General features: G+C 47.7%; 1 protein-coding gene across 1 annotated transcript in view; it reads left to right on the top strand.

Annotated features, from left to right (window-relative positions):
* The first annotated feature begins 13,522 nt into the window (after positions 1-13,522).
* The window catches only part of LOC121587901 (protein serrate), a 102,952-nt gene continuing 99,046 nt past the window's right edge, over positions 13,523-17,428 (top strand). The window contains exon 1 of the mRNA XM_041905217.1: positions 13,523-15,460. Within this exon, the coding sequence (XP_041761151.1) occupies positions 15,395-15,460 (66 nt within the window). The 5' untranslated portion in view covers positions 13,523-15,394. The remainder of the gene's footprint in view (positions 15,461-17,428) is intronic.

Genomic DNA, 17,428 nt, shown 5'->3' with positions numbered 1-17,428 from the left:
CGGATGCAGTTGTCGCTTTTTTTCCTTTCCCTTGCCTCCCAATCCCACTGCCGACCACTACAGACGCTCGGCATTCGATTGGAATGTAAACTGATAAAGTCCTTTTTTTTGTAACCCTTTTTTCCCTTCGCACACACATGTTGCTAGAGGGTTGTTTTATTCATTTATAAGCCGTTTTTTTTTTGCTTGCCCCCATCCGAACGCCACAGATTTCTGCGTTCTGCAAACGGAGGAAGATTGGTTCCCTTTGGTGATGTGTGTGTTCCCTGCGTTCCTATTTGCTCTTTTCTGCCCTCCCAATCCCGGTTTTCCAACCTGCTCAGACGGTTCGTTCTCGCGGCGCGCGCGATTGCCGCCATCTCGGTTCGTTTATCATTCTCAAGTTCAATCGATCGACGCTCGCCACCACCACCACTGCCACCGCACTCCGAGTTATGCTAGTAGTGCATCGTTTAACAACATATACATACAATCAATCTGATTGCGATCTCGAAGGAAACCGAACCGAGGGATGCAATTGCGCATTTCGGTGTCCTGTGGAGTATGTGTGTGTGTGTGCGTCTGTGTCCCTTTTCCCTACACCCCGATCGAGAGGGCACTGCCCCGTGTCGTATTTCCTCTGTCTTCGACTGTTTTCCGAGGACGACCAGCAGGCAAAGCGAAGTAAAAAAAAACACACACAAGCATTACGACACTGGCCCAAAGCCCAAAGACCTGCGCAGGTAAACATATTGACAACACATTAATTACCGCGCAACATTCGCGTTCGGCTAGGAAAGTGACGTTATCGGGTTGCAGTGGAAGATTGTGCAGACTAACGAAAATAGCAGTCTGAAGCTTATCGCAGTGCGTTCAACAAAAAGGAATCGGAAAGAGACGCTCGCCATCGTTGGAATATTTCAGCTGCGCAAGGAATCGTTTAAGCCGAAGCTGTTTCTCATATCCACTCAATGGAACGGAGTAAATGAGAATATTTAACCTGTATTATGTTATAAAGTAACATTATTTATTATGTGTTTCAGTATTTTCTTAAGTATGGTGAAGGCCGTCATTTATTGAGATGACTAATCACTCAATTTGGATCGATTTTTTTAGCTTCTCATTTAAACTTTTGCTCGCCAAAACTCGCTCAACGTCCAGATAAGTTTAACCAGTAGATAACTTTCCTAATTAATCGCTTTGATAAATGTCCACTCCAGAGCGACAGAAAGAGAGAGAGAGTGAGAGAGAGCGAGAGAGAGAATGATCTACACCAGCCAGTGGATCTCGTATCCGAACCGAAAACGTGAATGCACATAATTGCATCGAGACACTTTTTTTCTCTTACGCAACGAAACAAATAAAAGCTGACCACCTCCATGGTCCTGTTCGGAGTTATCGGCGGGCCACGATCTGACTCTGACTCTACCGAAAATACCCGCCTGGCGGACGTGTTAATAGGAACCCAAAACCCAACGAGCATCCCATAAAGCAATCACCAAAAACCACCCCGTAACGCGCTTACCCCCGCAAAACGGAAGCAAAATTAATGAGATGCACCTCAAGTGCAGATGCAACCGTAGCAGCGTCCTACCAGTATAACCAAGCATAAAAAGCAACATGAAAAATTCGACCAAATTCTTTATCATGCCGCTTTATCAAATCGTTATCGGCGCCGGGATTGAAATCGCTGTGCCAAACACATTTCCCCACTCCCCTCGCCACAAACGCACCAATGCACTTTGCACCCAACACAGTTGAAAAGCGTTACCCGAACTCATCGCCGTTGTGCATCGTCTTGAGGGGAGAAGAAAAACAGGAAAAGAAAACAGGATGCCCGGACCGAGAGCGAGAGAGGCCGCGCAAGAACGAACCTCGGCAGATCGAACCCGCTCGCATCGCACACCCGTTTGCAAGAACTTCAACTGGACACTGGCCCGGCTGACGACCGGTGGCGGGTTGGAAAAACGGGTTTGCGTCTTCTCCGAGAGGTCTGCGTGTGAACAAAACACACACCGGTATTTATGGCCCCAGCCAGTGTATTATTTCCACCGGGGCCATAAATATGTGTGCGCACTCCGCTCGGGTGTAGTCGTTCCGTTTTATAAGAATCAGAATTCCGTTTGCTGACGCTGCCTGTAAAATGTGCTTCCTAGGGAGCGCAATCTCGGTTCTGCATTTTCTGTCTCTTTCACTTTAATACTCTCTCTCGCTCTATCTACCACTCTCTTTCTTGTTTTGTTCAGTGTCCCTTGCCTGACTGCTGCCCGTTCCTTCCATCATCCCAGAAGAGACAGGGAGGATCATCTGTGGCTTAAAAAAAAAAAACACACACCAAATCGCAAAATTGGAAACGAAGTCGCATCAGGAAAGAGAAGGAAACACAACAAAAGCACACTGCAAACGACTGCATACGGATACGGGACACACACGAAGCGATGGATAAACTGTATTCGAGTTGATTTGATTTGATTTACTAAACTAAACCGCACTAAACCGTAAAAGCCATTGCGATGGCAGAGAGAATTAGTAATCGTTATACTGCACTAACCAGATCGTCGCCCGCGCCGCAGCAAGCCATTCTCGATTCCTTGAGCTGTACGAGATGCGATCTAGATGTCCAGATTTTGCTCTCCTGCTTACGATCACTCTCCGTGCGTGATCGATATCGAGCAGTCTGTTTGTACGCGTTTTTCTGTCTCTCTTGTGGCCTTCCAGCATCCAGCAGAGGTTGATCGATCTCCAGAGAGGAGTCGATCTTTGTTTTCGCAGCACACTAGTGAGCTCTCTGTCTTGCGCGAGTCTCATGATCACTGGCTTCTCATTCTCTTTCTCACTCGCACACATACGTTCCATCGGATCGAGCGCGATCGTTCGAGTTTGGATGTTATTAAGGGGTTTATAAACGAATTAAAAGCCTTCTGCTCCGCGCGGGAGACCCCGAACGGCACTGGCCAGTGAGAATCTATACTTATTGATGATTTTGCTTTCGATTCCTGGCTTTTATTGGTTTTAATTTCATTAGAACGCCTGCCATCCTTACCACAGCATCCAGCGTACCGCTTGCCTTTGCTCTTTGGCTTGATTTGAAGGGAAGCGTTTTTTTGTCTATCGTTGAATTCGCCTTTTTGTACTCGCTGTTTGTGGGCTGTTCGTGATGTAATGTTCTTGTTTTTAACTACCTTTTTCTTATCTCTTTTCAGAGCCCTTCACACTCACACCCCTTGAGATGGCACACGGTTAGGAAGGGAAGGGGAAGGGGAAGGGCATTAATTACCGATCCTTTGGTGCACGAGGACGGCGGCAAGTGTTAATTTTAGTGCTTCTACGCATCATTTGGCACTGCACGAATTCTCCAGAACGAGATCATCCAACCAATCGATCTAACCATCATGCTCCATCTTCCTCTCTCAGAACAATCCTTTGTCGATGACCACATGCTTCCACATTCGAACACCCGTCTAGGTGACTGCTTTCTAACCTAAACGTGTGAACAGCACAACATCCACCGACTCTGAGCAGCTTTCACACCGCCGATGGGGTAGCTGTTGGGTTACCCGTAGGAAAAAAACAACTTATCCAGTTCGGAAGAACCTCACCGAGCTCCCGGTGTATGTGTGTCGGTGGAGGCACACGGCCAGCACGTCGCTGAGAACGAACACTGAGCCACCGACGACCGGTAGAAAATTACGGGTTACGGGTCAAACAATTAATATTGGAAATAAATTGCGATTATACCGTATCACACTGAAGCAGACCGGTAAGAAGCAGTGGGAAGAAACGAGCACGTTGCTTTTGCAGGAGTTATTTCCGATGGAACTGAAGCCATTCGGCAGCAGCACCATTGCTAACTCCCGAGAAGAAAAGGGAAGGGAATCTAAGAGTTGGCGAGAACGCGCTCTCTTGCGAAACGCGAAATTTGCCGCGTTTCGGGCATTGCAGTGCCTGTGATGATGAAAGCGCTGTGGCTGCGACTGCATCGGTTGCATTCCTTTGCCCTTGCCCCGCCTGGTTCTGAGTTCCCGAAAGTATTCCACTCGATCGGCTTTGACCGCGGCACCTCCCGTTTTGTGTGACTCTTTGTCCACCGCAAGTCGCAACTAGATTCGGTACGGTATGATTGAGTTTACAACGGTCACACTATTTGAACTCATTGATTAGGTGCACCGCGAGTGCAACGGCCAGGTCACGATGGGGTAGAAGGAAAAGGGCCGCTGATGGTGCGGATACGTCGAACCGTTTTCTACAAGCGTGCCCCCGGTCAATCGCATCTTGCAAGCACGGACGAGTGTATGGGATGAGAAAGCCGTTAACTGAACCGTGGTGCGGTGAGACGATACTGGAAGGGCGCTGCAAACCCAGCGACCAATCGGACCGACATCGGTACATCGGCCACAGCTTCAATCACGTTTTCTGCGTGCTGAAGTTGCTGCCGAAGATCTACGACACCATCGCGTTACATCGTGTGTGCACGACCCTCGCTGAGCCTCGGCAATCGAGCCAGGCACTGGAGACAGATGATAGTGACCGAGCTTTTACCATATGGTACATTGGCGCCTGGAGGATATTTTGCAGTCTCCCCAAAGCCCGACGAGAACGTGGTTGCTCCCGAAAGCGCTCCACTCCCGATTCCTGCTATGTGAGCTGCTGCTGCTGCACAAGATAAGCAAGACAAGTGCAACAACATTCAAGTTCGCTCGATGTCATCCACCTTCATCGGGATGTACTGCATCTCTGGGACACCTCGGTGCTGGAGGAATTTCGGCACGGGCAAAGGAGGTGATCCAAAAATCATCGGGTCAGATCAAACTCCGCCTGCCACAAGCGAGTGTGATCGCAGTCTTTTTTTCTTCTTCTTCTTTTCCTTCGCCTTTTGTGTCGTCTTTCGTCGAGGTAAAGGAAATAAACAGACAGAAAAGCAGAACAAACCTCACTCCATGTAACGTCACATGTGAATCGTGATGAAAATACGATATGAATCGTGTTACATTGCGAACCTCTTTTTTACTCCTTCTCTGTCATCGTCTCAATCTCCCTTTCTGGTGTTACTTCATAGCACTGTGAGATAGTTTGGTTATGATTCTGCTACAGTACATTCAATTGCAATGACCTTTTCGATATGAAATAGTTTTTAATTTAAGATACTATGTTTAAGGCTGTATTTTGACTTTAAAGAGTACGTTATTCTTAAATTGATCTCGCTAAAATTGTTGTTTTACAGAAATACATCCTGTTGGCTACCTGATCACAAATCTTACGCTATCACTTCTGTCCAAATAAGATTAAGCACATCCTCTAGCAGCGCACACTTTCCGGTAATGTTCTCATAAATTCTTCCCCCAAAAACTGCACCCAACGCTCCACAACAGCTCTGCAGGCTCATGTATCATCCCACTGTTTCTTACACCCATCCTCATCTTCATCCATCCCTGTTGCAGTCAGATCGTGCACAACCACACGCTGTTCATCTGCTTTAGCTTTTTTTATCGACAAGACAAGATTGTGTCACATGGCCACGATTCCCGTTTTCATTCTTCGCCATGTTACGATTCAAATCACCCGCCCCGCTTCGATCCAGCATGGAATATTAATAACAAATATTTAGTTGTAAAATGGCACAATAGATAAAGGATGCCACCGGCATCAACACACACGATCGTCGATCGTGTGCCCATGGTTTTGCGCACAGGACTCGACGGCGAGATCTTCCTCCCATCCGCTTCGCTTATCGGCTATCGACTTTGGCGCGCTGTGTGTTTCATACGGTTGGCGTCACCTTCATCCTGGATGGTCCGGGCTCAGCCCCGTTCCGTGCTGCAATGAATGAAACGAACTCGATCCAAGCGCAGCCTGAGATCCGTGGGTGGGGGGAGGGTCTCTCCACTCCACACTGCGCTCAGTTCGAGCCCATATGAGAGTAGTGCGGGCACGAAAATAAAACTAATGTAATTACGGTGTTTAAGATTACCGCTGCCCGATTATTGGCAAATATTCGTCGTCGTTGTCGTCGTCTGCGTCGTCGTCTGCGTCGTCGTCTGTGAGACATTGGAGCGGAAAACATCGTGGCAAGATTAGAGCGAGTTAGTTTGAGACATTAACATGCGCCAGCTCGGCACGGTTCGATTCGGTACCGGAAAGAAAATACGATCACGAGCGTAAGGTGTTGATCTTTTCTCACCACCACGCGCGCTCCCGATCTGCAGGAGTGGAATCGGTTCCTCGGCAACAGTACCACATCGGGATCAATTTTCGCTTATCCTAAGCCGATGGGAAAACATAAGCAAAGGTGCGAAACTAAGGGCAGAGTACCGCCTTCCCTCAGTTCCCCTTGATTCAAGCGCTCAACCCGATACTGTCACAACGAAACGAAATATCGTGCCCAGTCTGTCTAACTCATAAGCGAAAAATGGTGCATACTGGGTGGCTTGTGTGAAAATGCTGCCCCCTCGGTAAATGAGCCCTTCTGCCTCGGTGTTCAGGGGTCAACTATTTATATTAGCAGCAGAGCGGGGGGAATGTCTCCCCAATCTGGCGTTATTTTTTTTTTATTCTCTCCCATTTGCGTACGGCGTAGCGATACAGATTGACCGTTCGTTCGTTCGCACGTTCGTTTTTGAAACTATATCGTGTCCTCACACACCTTATCAAAGGCCCTTTAGCGCCGTGCTGCGGTGGACGCTATGTTTGGCATGCTCGATACTCCCTCGGTTGTCGGGTGTGTATCGGTCCGGTGTTGGGAATGCTACGCGTTCCTTCCGTGCCCTATGTGTTCTGGGCCAAGCTCAGTCGGCGCCACGCAAGATTTCACTTTACCACTTTCCACCGTGCCATACTAATTGGTGGAACACGCTAGTGGGATGTGGGTGTGTGTTTCGGTTGCAGAAACGAGCCTGCAAAAAATATTTATAAAAAACAGGGTCATTGGAACATCTTACACCGTCGGTTCGACGAACTCTACGGGCTGGGTTTTCGTGCGGTGTAACAAAAATGACCCTACTGATGAGAAGTAGTTCGGACGGTTTGGGCAAAGCATTCTTCAACAGCACACCGAAGGGAGAGGGCGGTAATCGTTCACTTGCTCGCTGTTAGCGGCTCATTTGCGTCCACGTGTGAGAGGAACGACCGGAAAGTTCGTTCCGTTACGCTGGCGGGTCGGGCCGGGTTTGGACCCGGCGAAAGGCTGAAGTCCTTGCCTTGTCAGCGTGGAGCGGTTCGAAATCCGATCCAAATCGCCTGCGCGCCCCCGAAACCGTGTGCGTATTAATGTAAATAAAAGTAATTGTCGACCGTGCCCCTGTGGCTTGGACAGAACTCGGGCTGCCTCTCGGGGTGAAATTCGCTTTGTGGGGTGAAATATGACTTGCCCTGGTTTTATTTTCACATGAAATGGAAGGAGTTCTTTCTGCCTTTTTCTTCTCACCATCGCTTGCCTGTTATACCCAAAACCATCCGCTACACACTGTACTCCGGCCTGAAGCAACAACTCCGGTGTATTTTGCTTGTATTTCTTCGAGCCAAAAGTTACCACCTACGGTTTTCATCACCTTTCACAAATGACCAGCATGACGAAATTTAAAATTAAACACACACACACACTCTCGTCCGCCAATGCATTCACTTTGCAAATAGCCCTGGCTGGAGGGCTGAAATAAGATCACCGAATGTACAACCACTTTCCTTCATTTAGAGAAATTATTTTCGGCAATTGTGTGCAAGCATGAGCTGTTCCGGAGGGCGGGTTGGCGTGGATCGATTCTGATCGCGAGTGTGTCCACCTTCTCGCTCGCTCGCCGCGGGATAGTATCGATCCAAAGCCGCCGGCCCAGGCATGAATGCGCCTGCATGTGCATCAATAAAAGATAAGACCGAGCCGATCGAGCTGGGAAATAGATTTACAAAATTTCGAAGCCGGTTTTATTTGCTTTCTTTCTTGCTTCTTTTTTTGCTGGGTAGGCAGTTGTTACTACTACCTCAGAGCAAGCTGTGAAGATCGAACTGGAGCAGGAGCATTACACACAGATTCACACATGTACGCCCCGTGCTTGACAAAAGCCAGACAAAAGTCATTTCGTCGTTGTAAATCTCTCTCTCTCTCTCTCTCGCTCTCTCTCTCTCTCTCTCTCTCTCTCTCTCTCGCTCTTCCTGCGTAGCTCCGTTTACATTGTGGGGATAATCGAAATTGAACAGAAACCGTTTGTAGTATTGCCTCGTGGGTTTTTTTTTATTGAGCAAAGAGCAAGACGAAGGCAATGGGGAAGCGAATTACGATAAAGAACTCAACTGCATCGTGCAAAGGAAGGAAGAGGGAAAAGAGTGATCAAAAGAACTGGCCCCAAAGTAACGGAGCCTGCCCGAAAAAGCACTCGCGAGTACTCGCGAGCCCCTGGCACGCTGGCTTGGAGCGCAATAAAAATCACACAGATCATAATAAAATCATAATCGTAAAATTGTTTCAAAGTGTATAAAGTCACTGTGCGCCCGGCCCGGCACATCCTTCGCACGCTCACACTGTCTCGGCGGGCCGTTTCTTCCTCTGTTTTGTTACTCCTTTTTCCCTTTCCATCGCGGTGCCACCGGCCAGTCCAGGCCGGTAAGCCGAAAGTAAGCGAAAGGAACCACAACTCGGGCTGCGAGACTGCAGAACCAAAAGCACCAAGCAACGAGGGGACAGCGATTGGGCAGCGCTGGGGATGTTTCAATACATATCACGCCGAAACACCTCACCGCGTGGTGCGGCCCTGGTGGACTGGGGAACCATTTGGTGGGCCCCCAAAAAGGCTTATTAAAATCGAACGTAATCACGGTATGTGTGCCCAGCTACAGCCAAAAAAAAACATGCCTACCCGAGAGTCCCGAGGCCCACCCGGAGTAGCAAATGAAAGTAGATCTGGCTTTATTTGCGTCCCGCAAAATCCTGCCCAAAATGAGCGTGCTTGAGAAATTATTTCGATTTTAGTATCGATTCAATTTTTTTCCTTGCTGAGCAGGGGACCCCGATCGAAATAAAGCTATTTAGCGCTCGTACGGGGTGGGCATACAAGTTTGGGCTGATGATGGAACGATAACTATAAAACTTTAAGCAACGTATTTGTGCGCCTGTTATTATGCAATTAAGCAAATAAATATCGTCCGCTCTAAAAAGCCAACTGTAACGAAACGCTACAAAGTTTCCTTTTTCCGAAGCATATCAAACAGAATAATCCTTTCAGCAACGGTTTCACATACCATTCTCATTTGCTCATAATCCTTGAAGAGCATTTACAGCCAAAACTAAAAACAGCGCAAATATCATGCAAAAATTCCCCCAAAAACGAAAACCGTAACTGAAGTCAAACAAATCTTCAGAGAAAGGAACTCCGTTCGCCTGTGTATGTGTGTGTTTTTCTGTGTTTGTTTGGTGCAGAATTAAAGCTATCCGCCGCAACATACCGGCCACACAGGAGGAAAGGCGATGGCGGTAAAAACGTCCGAAAGAAAGCACGAAATGAGAGTAAATGAAGTAATCGATTTTTTCGTCGCGTGGACCATTTGCGACTGTTGTTGTTGTGTTTAATGCCTTTGTAGTCGTTTTGCTCGTCCGCTCGTCCGTGTTTTTCTTAGACGCGGGAGTTTGTTACTCATTTTTTTTTTAATGGTACGTTGTCTACGGTGCTGGAGAGTTATTTTTTTTTGCGTACCCCAACCTGTTGGTGGATGAATCAGGAGTTCCCAAAAAACGCAGCAAACGCAAGAACTCGTAGCAGTAAAATGCTACCTTTTCGAGGGCCGAAGCCGCAACGCCGGAGGGACTGTGTCGGTGCAACAGTAACCTTCCCGTAGGACACGTTTTTTACAACAACTTCCTTTCCGCGTGTTTTACTGCGCGGACGTTTGTGCTTTTCCCTTGCTCCATGAAGACACTCCCCCCACGCCGGTGGAAAGACGGTGGTTGGGACGATGCCAATTGCCGTGATTTTTCTTCCCCTGCCAGAACATTCCCCGATTAAAGGCGTGATGATGGCGGGGGGAACGGGCTGAGCAGAGCCGCCGACAGAAGAAATCCACAACCGATGATCGGTTTAACATAATGAACTCACCCATACACAATCTTCCTTTTTCCCATCCTTCTCCGGGTTGGGAGTGCGGACCGCAAAAATAAAAATCTTGCAAAACTGGATATTGCTGGTCAGGATTTTTCGCTGGAAATCGTCATTCATGTCGGCGGGAGAGGAGAAAGAGAGGATACGCCAAGACGGTGCTGCGGATGCTTCGTGACGGGATGGTTTCCAAACGTTTATTCTAGCCGGGCGAGTAAGGGAATGAACAAATGGGAGGGATATATATAGAGAGGGAGAGAGGATGGCAATGATGCCCGTTGATGCCCGTTTGATGGGAAGCAATCCCGCGATTCTCGACGATCCTCAAAACCGATCATCTTTCGCTGTAGCTGCCGCAGCAGCAGCAGCAGCACCAACAAACGCTGTTTCCCTTTCGCTCGGAAGCGTTTAGAGCAGGGAAGGAGGTTATCTGGCGTTTGTTTTTTCTTTGCCGTTTATCTGGCCCTTTCTCCGTAGCCCTGTCTCCGCGCAAACGCTCGTCCCCGCAGCGCCCGCTTTTGGCGGATGGTGCCTGGCGTTATCGCGCGTTCGCGAGCTCGACCAGAGTTCGTGCAGTTTAATTTTGTGCCCTTCTTTTTATTTGCGTGCTGTTGTTGGTGTGCTTCGTTGCGTTTGCTGTAACTTTTTTTCTCATCCCCATTTCAGCGTGTGTGTGTGCGAGTGAGGATTCGATTTATTAAATGCTTACCTTTTGCCTTGAAAAAGTGCATCGGTCGGTGTTGTGGGGCCGCTGTGCAAAGATGATGAATCGTTCTAAAGCGATCGCCAAGCGATCCAGCCGAAACTGGATTTACCAAACCGCCAAACAGCCGACCCTCGACTACCTTGCCACCCCGCCGACCCTCTGCCAACACCAAGGTGTGCGTTGTTTTTCGACGCTGTTTGAAGCACCGTTTTGATTTCGAGAAGATGTGTTTAAAGGTGAGTGTGTGTTTTTTGTTAAAGTTCTCATAAGAAAACCCTTCCCTTCACCAGCGGGGCCAGACAGATGAGGGAGAGCCGACCGTACACGCTTCCGAACGTTTCGTGCCGTATCGCAATCATAATTTTCTTTTCGTTTCGCCTCTAAACCTGTTCCAGCGCTGGCAGGATGATCTCGCGCGAATTGCTCGAAACAGATCCTTTGACTTTTGGAGGTCCGGTTTTTGCTGCCTGTCCGAACGCCAGCAAAACAAACGCTGGCCCGTTTTGTGCCCGCTTCTGGCTGCGCTGGCCAGCCGGCGATAGTCGCTGCCACTTCTATCTATCAATAACCACTCCTAATAACAGCAATAAGGGCGCCGAATGCCTGCAGGCGACTACACAAACGCAGCCACCACTGGTTGATGCGTGCACGAGATGGACGAGCTGGACTGGTACGGCCTCGCCAACGGGAACACTAATTTCAACCTACTGAAAAATCAGTCGAACTGCTTCCGTGGAGATTATTAGCCACAGGCTCCCGGAGCTTCACAGATTATCTCTAGACGCGCTGCAGGACGAACGTGAATTTGGCAAAGCAAATTGGAGTTTCCCAAAGCAGCACACACAAAAAACACTCTAGACATGTCGCTGGTGAAGCTACGGGCCGTTTTCTCAATGAAATGGCCTTCGTTCGCACCTGAGAGCACAAACGGACAGGCAAAAGGAGCGCATTTTACAATGCAAATCGTTGTCTGCCCTGAAACGCACCCATGAATGAATGGATTAGCGTGACCGGAGCTACTATTCGTTTGCGCTATAGCAGTCCGTTCCAAATTATCCCTAAATGAAGCGACCGCTTCCGGTGGTGTTCGCTAACGGTACGGGCCAGTAAGTGCAAACCCTTAAAGCAACCCCTTAAAGTCTGGACAAAGGTAAAGATTTATTTATCGGCTTACGAACCCGATTGATTGGCTGGTAAGTGAACGCACCGCGAACATTTGCCGCTTTTCGGCTTAACATCTGTCCACTCGTCATAGCCAATCATAATAATCAGCAAAATAAACTGCTACTAAATTTCAATTCTCACTTCCACTGCAACGCATCGACATGTGCAATGATGCAAGAGGGCCTACGCGTTTTCAATGCTAATTTACATCCTCTTTTATCCGAGAGGGTGTCGCGAGACAAACTGTCTGCCCCGTTTTGCGGTGTATACGTTTCCCGAGGGCACTTGATCAGAACCGGAACCGTCAGTTGCATGAATGATCTAATAATTTCAATCGTATAGTCAACCATCAGCGGAGGGATTTATTTCACCCCCTCCACATGCCATGTCGCTTGCCCGGCCATAGGGGGAGAGCTTGCGGCTAATACAAATGTTCCGGCACATTTGACCAGAGATCACCGCGACGAATCTAGTTACACATTGATTTTTGGAACAGGGATTAAAGGGGCCTCGTAAGGACACCTAGTAATGTTCCTGCTGTAAGGGAAAACGTTCGCAACGTTCGCAACGTAGATTAACCAGAGAAGCGAGGATGTACCGCGAGGGGAAAGGAAAAATATAAATTTATGTTTGTAGGTCAGGAAAAACAAATCTCTCGCCCTCGCGGCCCTTCAGACCAAGCGCGTGATTGTCGTGGGATATAGCTAGCGGGGAAGGAAAATCCATCCCTTATATGATCGGATTTTCGAACAGGGAGGTGAGCACAACAAAAAACCACCCCAAGCTATGTCCTTTCGTTTCGGTGTAAAACGAAAGAACGAGAGAGAGATAGAGATTCTCTGACTCAGGTAAAAGCGGGAAAGGAATAGAGAAAACAAACGAAAGAATGAGACAACCCGATATTCAACGACGAGAGCATGTGAACTTCGATAGCTTGCGTTTGCTCAGGCTTGTCAAACTATTTTTTTCTTTATTGTTTTTTTAATACTTTTTTGCTAATGATACGATAGTGAGTAGAACATACATTTTATATCAGCTCATATTTAGCTAAGATTGTGGCAATCTGTCAAATCCTTAATAGGTAGTTCTGTTCCGAGCCGTGTATCTTTTTAAAGTAAACGTTGGTGCTCGTTGCAAATTGAAGATTATCAATAAAAAATTAAAATAAATATATTTAATAGATTAAATATTAGATTATTTTAATGAAATTTAACTAATCTTTTTCATATCAATAAATTATTCATAAAAATTAATGCATGAGAAATCAAAAGTACAACTGTATGTATTATAAAATAGTTATTGTTAAAAAGACCAATTACGGGGGTTTTAAGTTACATGAAACAGGTCAAAGACATGTATAAAACGATTTCGTCTTTTTTTTTTTCAAATAATTATAATGTTTTGGTGGAACAATACAAATATTTAAAAAAATATATATATCAAATCAAAACCCTCACGGCACCAGTTCCCCTCATTGATGCCGGTAGCTCAGAGAGGCAATCGGTTTGACAGTCCTGCGCTACTCTTCTAACCCGAGCACCCGAGTTTTCTCGCTCTAACCGCCCCGAGCACCGGTTTTCGCCGCGGGTTGTATTTCGCTCGGCATTACTCGTTGTTCCGTCGAAGAGAAGGGTGCGTGTACGTGTCCGTCGCGTTCGTCCGTCGAATATATCGCGTCAAGTGCACGGTGGAGAGAAAGATCGCTTCGTGGTTGGCTTTATTTATTAGAACACGGGCCAGGCTTCCCTAAGCAACGAATTCTAAGCCAAGCTATTGTTGCAGTGAGTTTCCCAAGAGCTGCCAAGAGCATCGCCAAGTGTCTCCAGGCCGGTCAGGTGCCGAACACCGTGTACAATTGTGTGACGTGCAGTGTGTCTAGTGTAAGCCGGCTTACTTAGACCTAGTGGAAAAGAAACGGTAGTGAGTCGTGTGACAATAATCCTTATCGTAATACGCTCATTAAATTTGAATATTTGTTGGTTCTCACGAGTGTGTCGGTGGAAGAAAGTGCTTTTCGTGCGACGTGAAATTGGAGTTGTACCGGTGTAGAATTATCATTCGGTGGATTACGTTGATAGTTGTGAAAATTTATTCCAGTTTGAGTGTCATCCCTCACTAAAACGACCGCAAAAGAGGGCCAGTTAATAATTTCCCAAATTCTGCCGCTATACACCATCGCATAATCTCACGAAAGCTTCGATTCCGCGGGAAGTGATAAAGATAGTAGATTAATTGCTTGATCGCGCATCTTCGATCGCAGGAAACGCTGTGTGGTTTGGTTGTTGTTTGTGTGAAAAGTAAAAAAAGGAAGAACTACCCATGCCCCTAGGGCTGTGCAAGAGGAAGGAAAAACAACGTATTGTCCGCGTGTAGTTCCAAGTGTGGTGTGTTTTGTTGGCCTTACGTCTGTGGCCAATTGGCTGTGCCAAGGGTAGAGCGAAATTTAAAAAAAAGCGGGCCAGTATAGTCAGCACGAGATTTGCCGTCGGCAAATTGGGGATACCGAACCAATCTCGCTGGGGCTGCTGCTGCTGCTGCTGCGAGACGATCGTGATTTGATTTCCGTGAATCGAGGTTTACTGCAATGCTTGCTGGCTAAACCCTGTGTTCCCTTCCCAATGGTGTGTTGATTAGCATTCGACGCGCCCGCTGTTGGCTGATTAGGCGCATTGCCGGCAAACAAGTGCAAAACACTCACGTGCCGTTTTTAACGAGGAAAACTAATTACTTGACGAGATAGATTTTCCCAGCTGAGCGAAAAAGAAAATTCGTGTCATTACACCTGTAATTTCGCAGTGCCGGGTGGTATTGGTGTGCCAAATCGGTATGTGTGTGTTTGAGTGTGTGGCAGCAAACTGCCATTCCTGAAAGAAAGTGGGTACGCTAACAACAAACAAAATCCATCCAGCCCTAGTGGGGCACGCCCGGTAGCTAACCAATTCATGATGACGAGTGCGTTAGTGTGCAAATGTGACCCGAAATGTTTCGCCCGGTGACGGTGCAATTGTGAAAGGCCAGTTTTTTTTTTTAATAGTGCGCACGCAACCGGTGCAAAAGGCTTGCGATTGAGCCAGTAGGTGGTGCATTTCAGCGGTGCAACGCGCACCCAGTTTGAAAGCAATTTTCCCCAAAAAAATATGACGGGAGGCCTCCGGGGCGGCTATAGCGCGTGAAAGTGAATTAAAGTGAGATCGCTGTTGTGTGTGTGCGTGTGTGTTTGTGTGTGCGCGGTGCTAGTGATGAAATATCTTGCCACGCTCAGTGTCCTTGCAAGCACCTTCGAAGGAGTAACTATAGCACCCGGTGATACGCTCTCACTGGACAGGAACCCGATCCGACTGAAAGCCAGTCGCGTCTGATAAGCAGTAGCAGCGCGGCCGCCGACGCGAACTAGCGTGGCGTCTGGGGTACGCAGGAACAACGCGCAACAGTGCTACGCAGCGAAGCCGCGCAGGAAAACGGCGAAAAGATGGGAATCGGCGACCTCCGCTCGTGGACCAGCGTCGTCGTCGTTATTCTCACCCTCATCTCTATGGTAAGCCCCGTGCGTCAACCTGGTCGTATGCGACTTTTGTCCCCCTTTTTGCTTTGCCGAAGCCATCGTGTGTCCGGCGATCGTCCCGTTAGGTTCGATCGGGCTGCACGGTTGGCACCGTCGATCCCACGGTCGATCGTGGCCGCCGCTTTGAGGCCGGCCTATCGAGCGGCCTCCGTTCGCGCGTCGCGCAGGAAGGTTCGTCACTTGTGGCATCGTTCGTGTTGAGCGTTTTGTTTCACTTCTTTCATTCGCGCGCGACACGCGGGTGAAGGCGAATGAAAACATCGATCGCATACTTTTAAACAAACCTCCTTCAACATCACTCACCGTACACCCTACAGCTTGCCTTGTGCATCGGGGGGAGACTAGGGAGGGCAGAGAATAAGAAAGTAAAATTTTCAAACACCACTTGGAATTGTTGATTTGCTCCCTGGCTGTCTTGTGCAACCTGCGCGACTGAAGACACAGTTACGAGGCACCACTGATTCTTGTCTGCTCCTCTCATTCGCGGTCCCTTGCGCCCCGCGATCCCTGCCCTCCTACCGGTGGCCAATCTTATCAATATTTAATTCAGGTTTTATCCTCGTATTACACCTTCTTTCACCCGTGTTGCGCGTCTGTTGGTCGATGATGAATGCGCATGGGCGCGTTTAGCGTTTGGACATAGTTTGGACGCTCGCTACAGCCGATTTCCCGTTCACTGGGTTTCCGATGGATGATCGGTACCATACACGCCTCGCGCTGGCCCTATTTGAATATTAATGAAGTGTGAGAGAGTGATTTGGAGCGAATAATCGCAACATTGGTCCCTGCACGACCAAGCATCTTCGGATGAGATGAGTTGAATTTTGCCATTCTAGCTCGGCTATTGGGGTACGATGATGAAAGACGGCGCAAATGGGGAGGCTCACTGGTGCGTCCTCTTTCTCCAGCCCGGCCAGAGGCGACGTCATGCAACGTGATTGAACAACACTTGTAACGATTAAATTGAATTAATACCTTCTGTTCGACAATTTTCACCATCACTTCAGGGCGTAAACGATGGATCGTAATGAAAATGATGAGCAGTAGATTCATTAAAATTAATCATAGTCATATTCCACCGCATGAAAGTGCCTTCACCCAGTCGCTAGTGCATCATATTCTATCTTTCACATGAATCAAGTGCTGCATGCTAATGCTAATTAATTTGATTAATTTTAGATTGCATCCATTAAGAAAGGAGCTATTTTTTCGATGCAACGAAGTGGATCAACAATTCTTTAAAAGCGTTCAGCATTCAAGCTACAAAGCGGCTTATATTGTACAGGAATTTAGCTTGAATATTATTGAGCATTTATTTGAAGAATGAATCAATTTCTCACCAAAACAGCTTCATTCCACATGTTAATCCACAAAAAAGTCAATCCTTAACCAACTGTCTCCCGTCAGCACACGGCACAATCTTCACAAAAAGTCAACCAACTCTCCATCAATACATTCCATCCATTCATCCTATCAATCAGCACATTTCCCAATCGTGTGACTATTTGGTTGGCTTGGAACGCGCTGACATCGCGGGACGTTAGGAGGGGCCTTTTTAATGTGCCTACCTTGCTACCTGCCTACCACCTTCCTCCGTGCTCGTGAATACAACGGAGACAATTAATCCCAGCTGGGATTCGGAGCTTTAAATACCAGATGACAAGAGAGCGTCACTGTGTGCGACAAGTCAAGAAAGAAACAAAAAAATACAGTGTACAACAAAAAAACAAACAATAAGCCTCGACTGTCTCAACAATCGCGCGTGGAAACGTTTCGAACGTCTCAAACGATTTCGGCGGGTGATTTATCGTGATGGCACGCCGGCCAAACGACATCGATTGTGGTCGAAGGCTGTCCATCTATATTTAACGATTGGTACACGCGAAAGCAGCTGACTTTGAAGGAGGAAGTGCTTTCGGATCAAATTTCGGATACTTTTTT

This window comes from Anopheles merus, chromosome 2R (genome assembly GCF_017562075.2).
Source record: "Anopheles merus strain MAF chromosome 2R, AmerM5.1, whole genome shotgun sequence".
NCBI lineage: Eukaryota > Metazoa > Arthropoda > Insecta > Diptera > Culicidae > Anopheles > Anopheles merus.
Note: the sequence above shows the minus strand (reverse complement) of the source record. Positions and strands in the feature narration are given on the sequence as shown.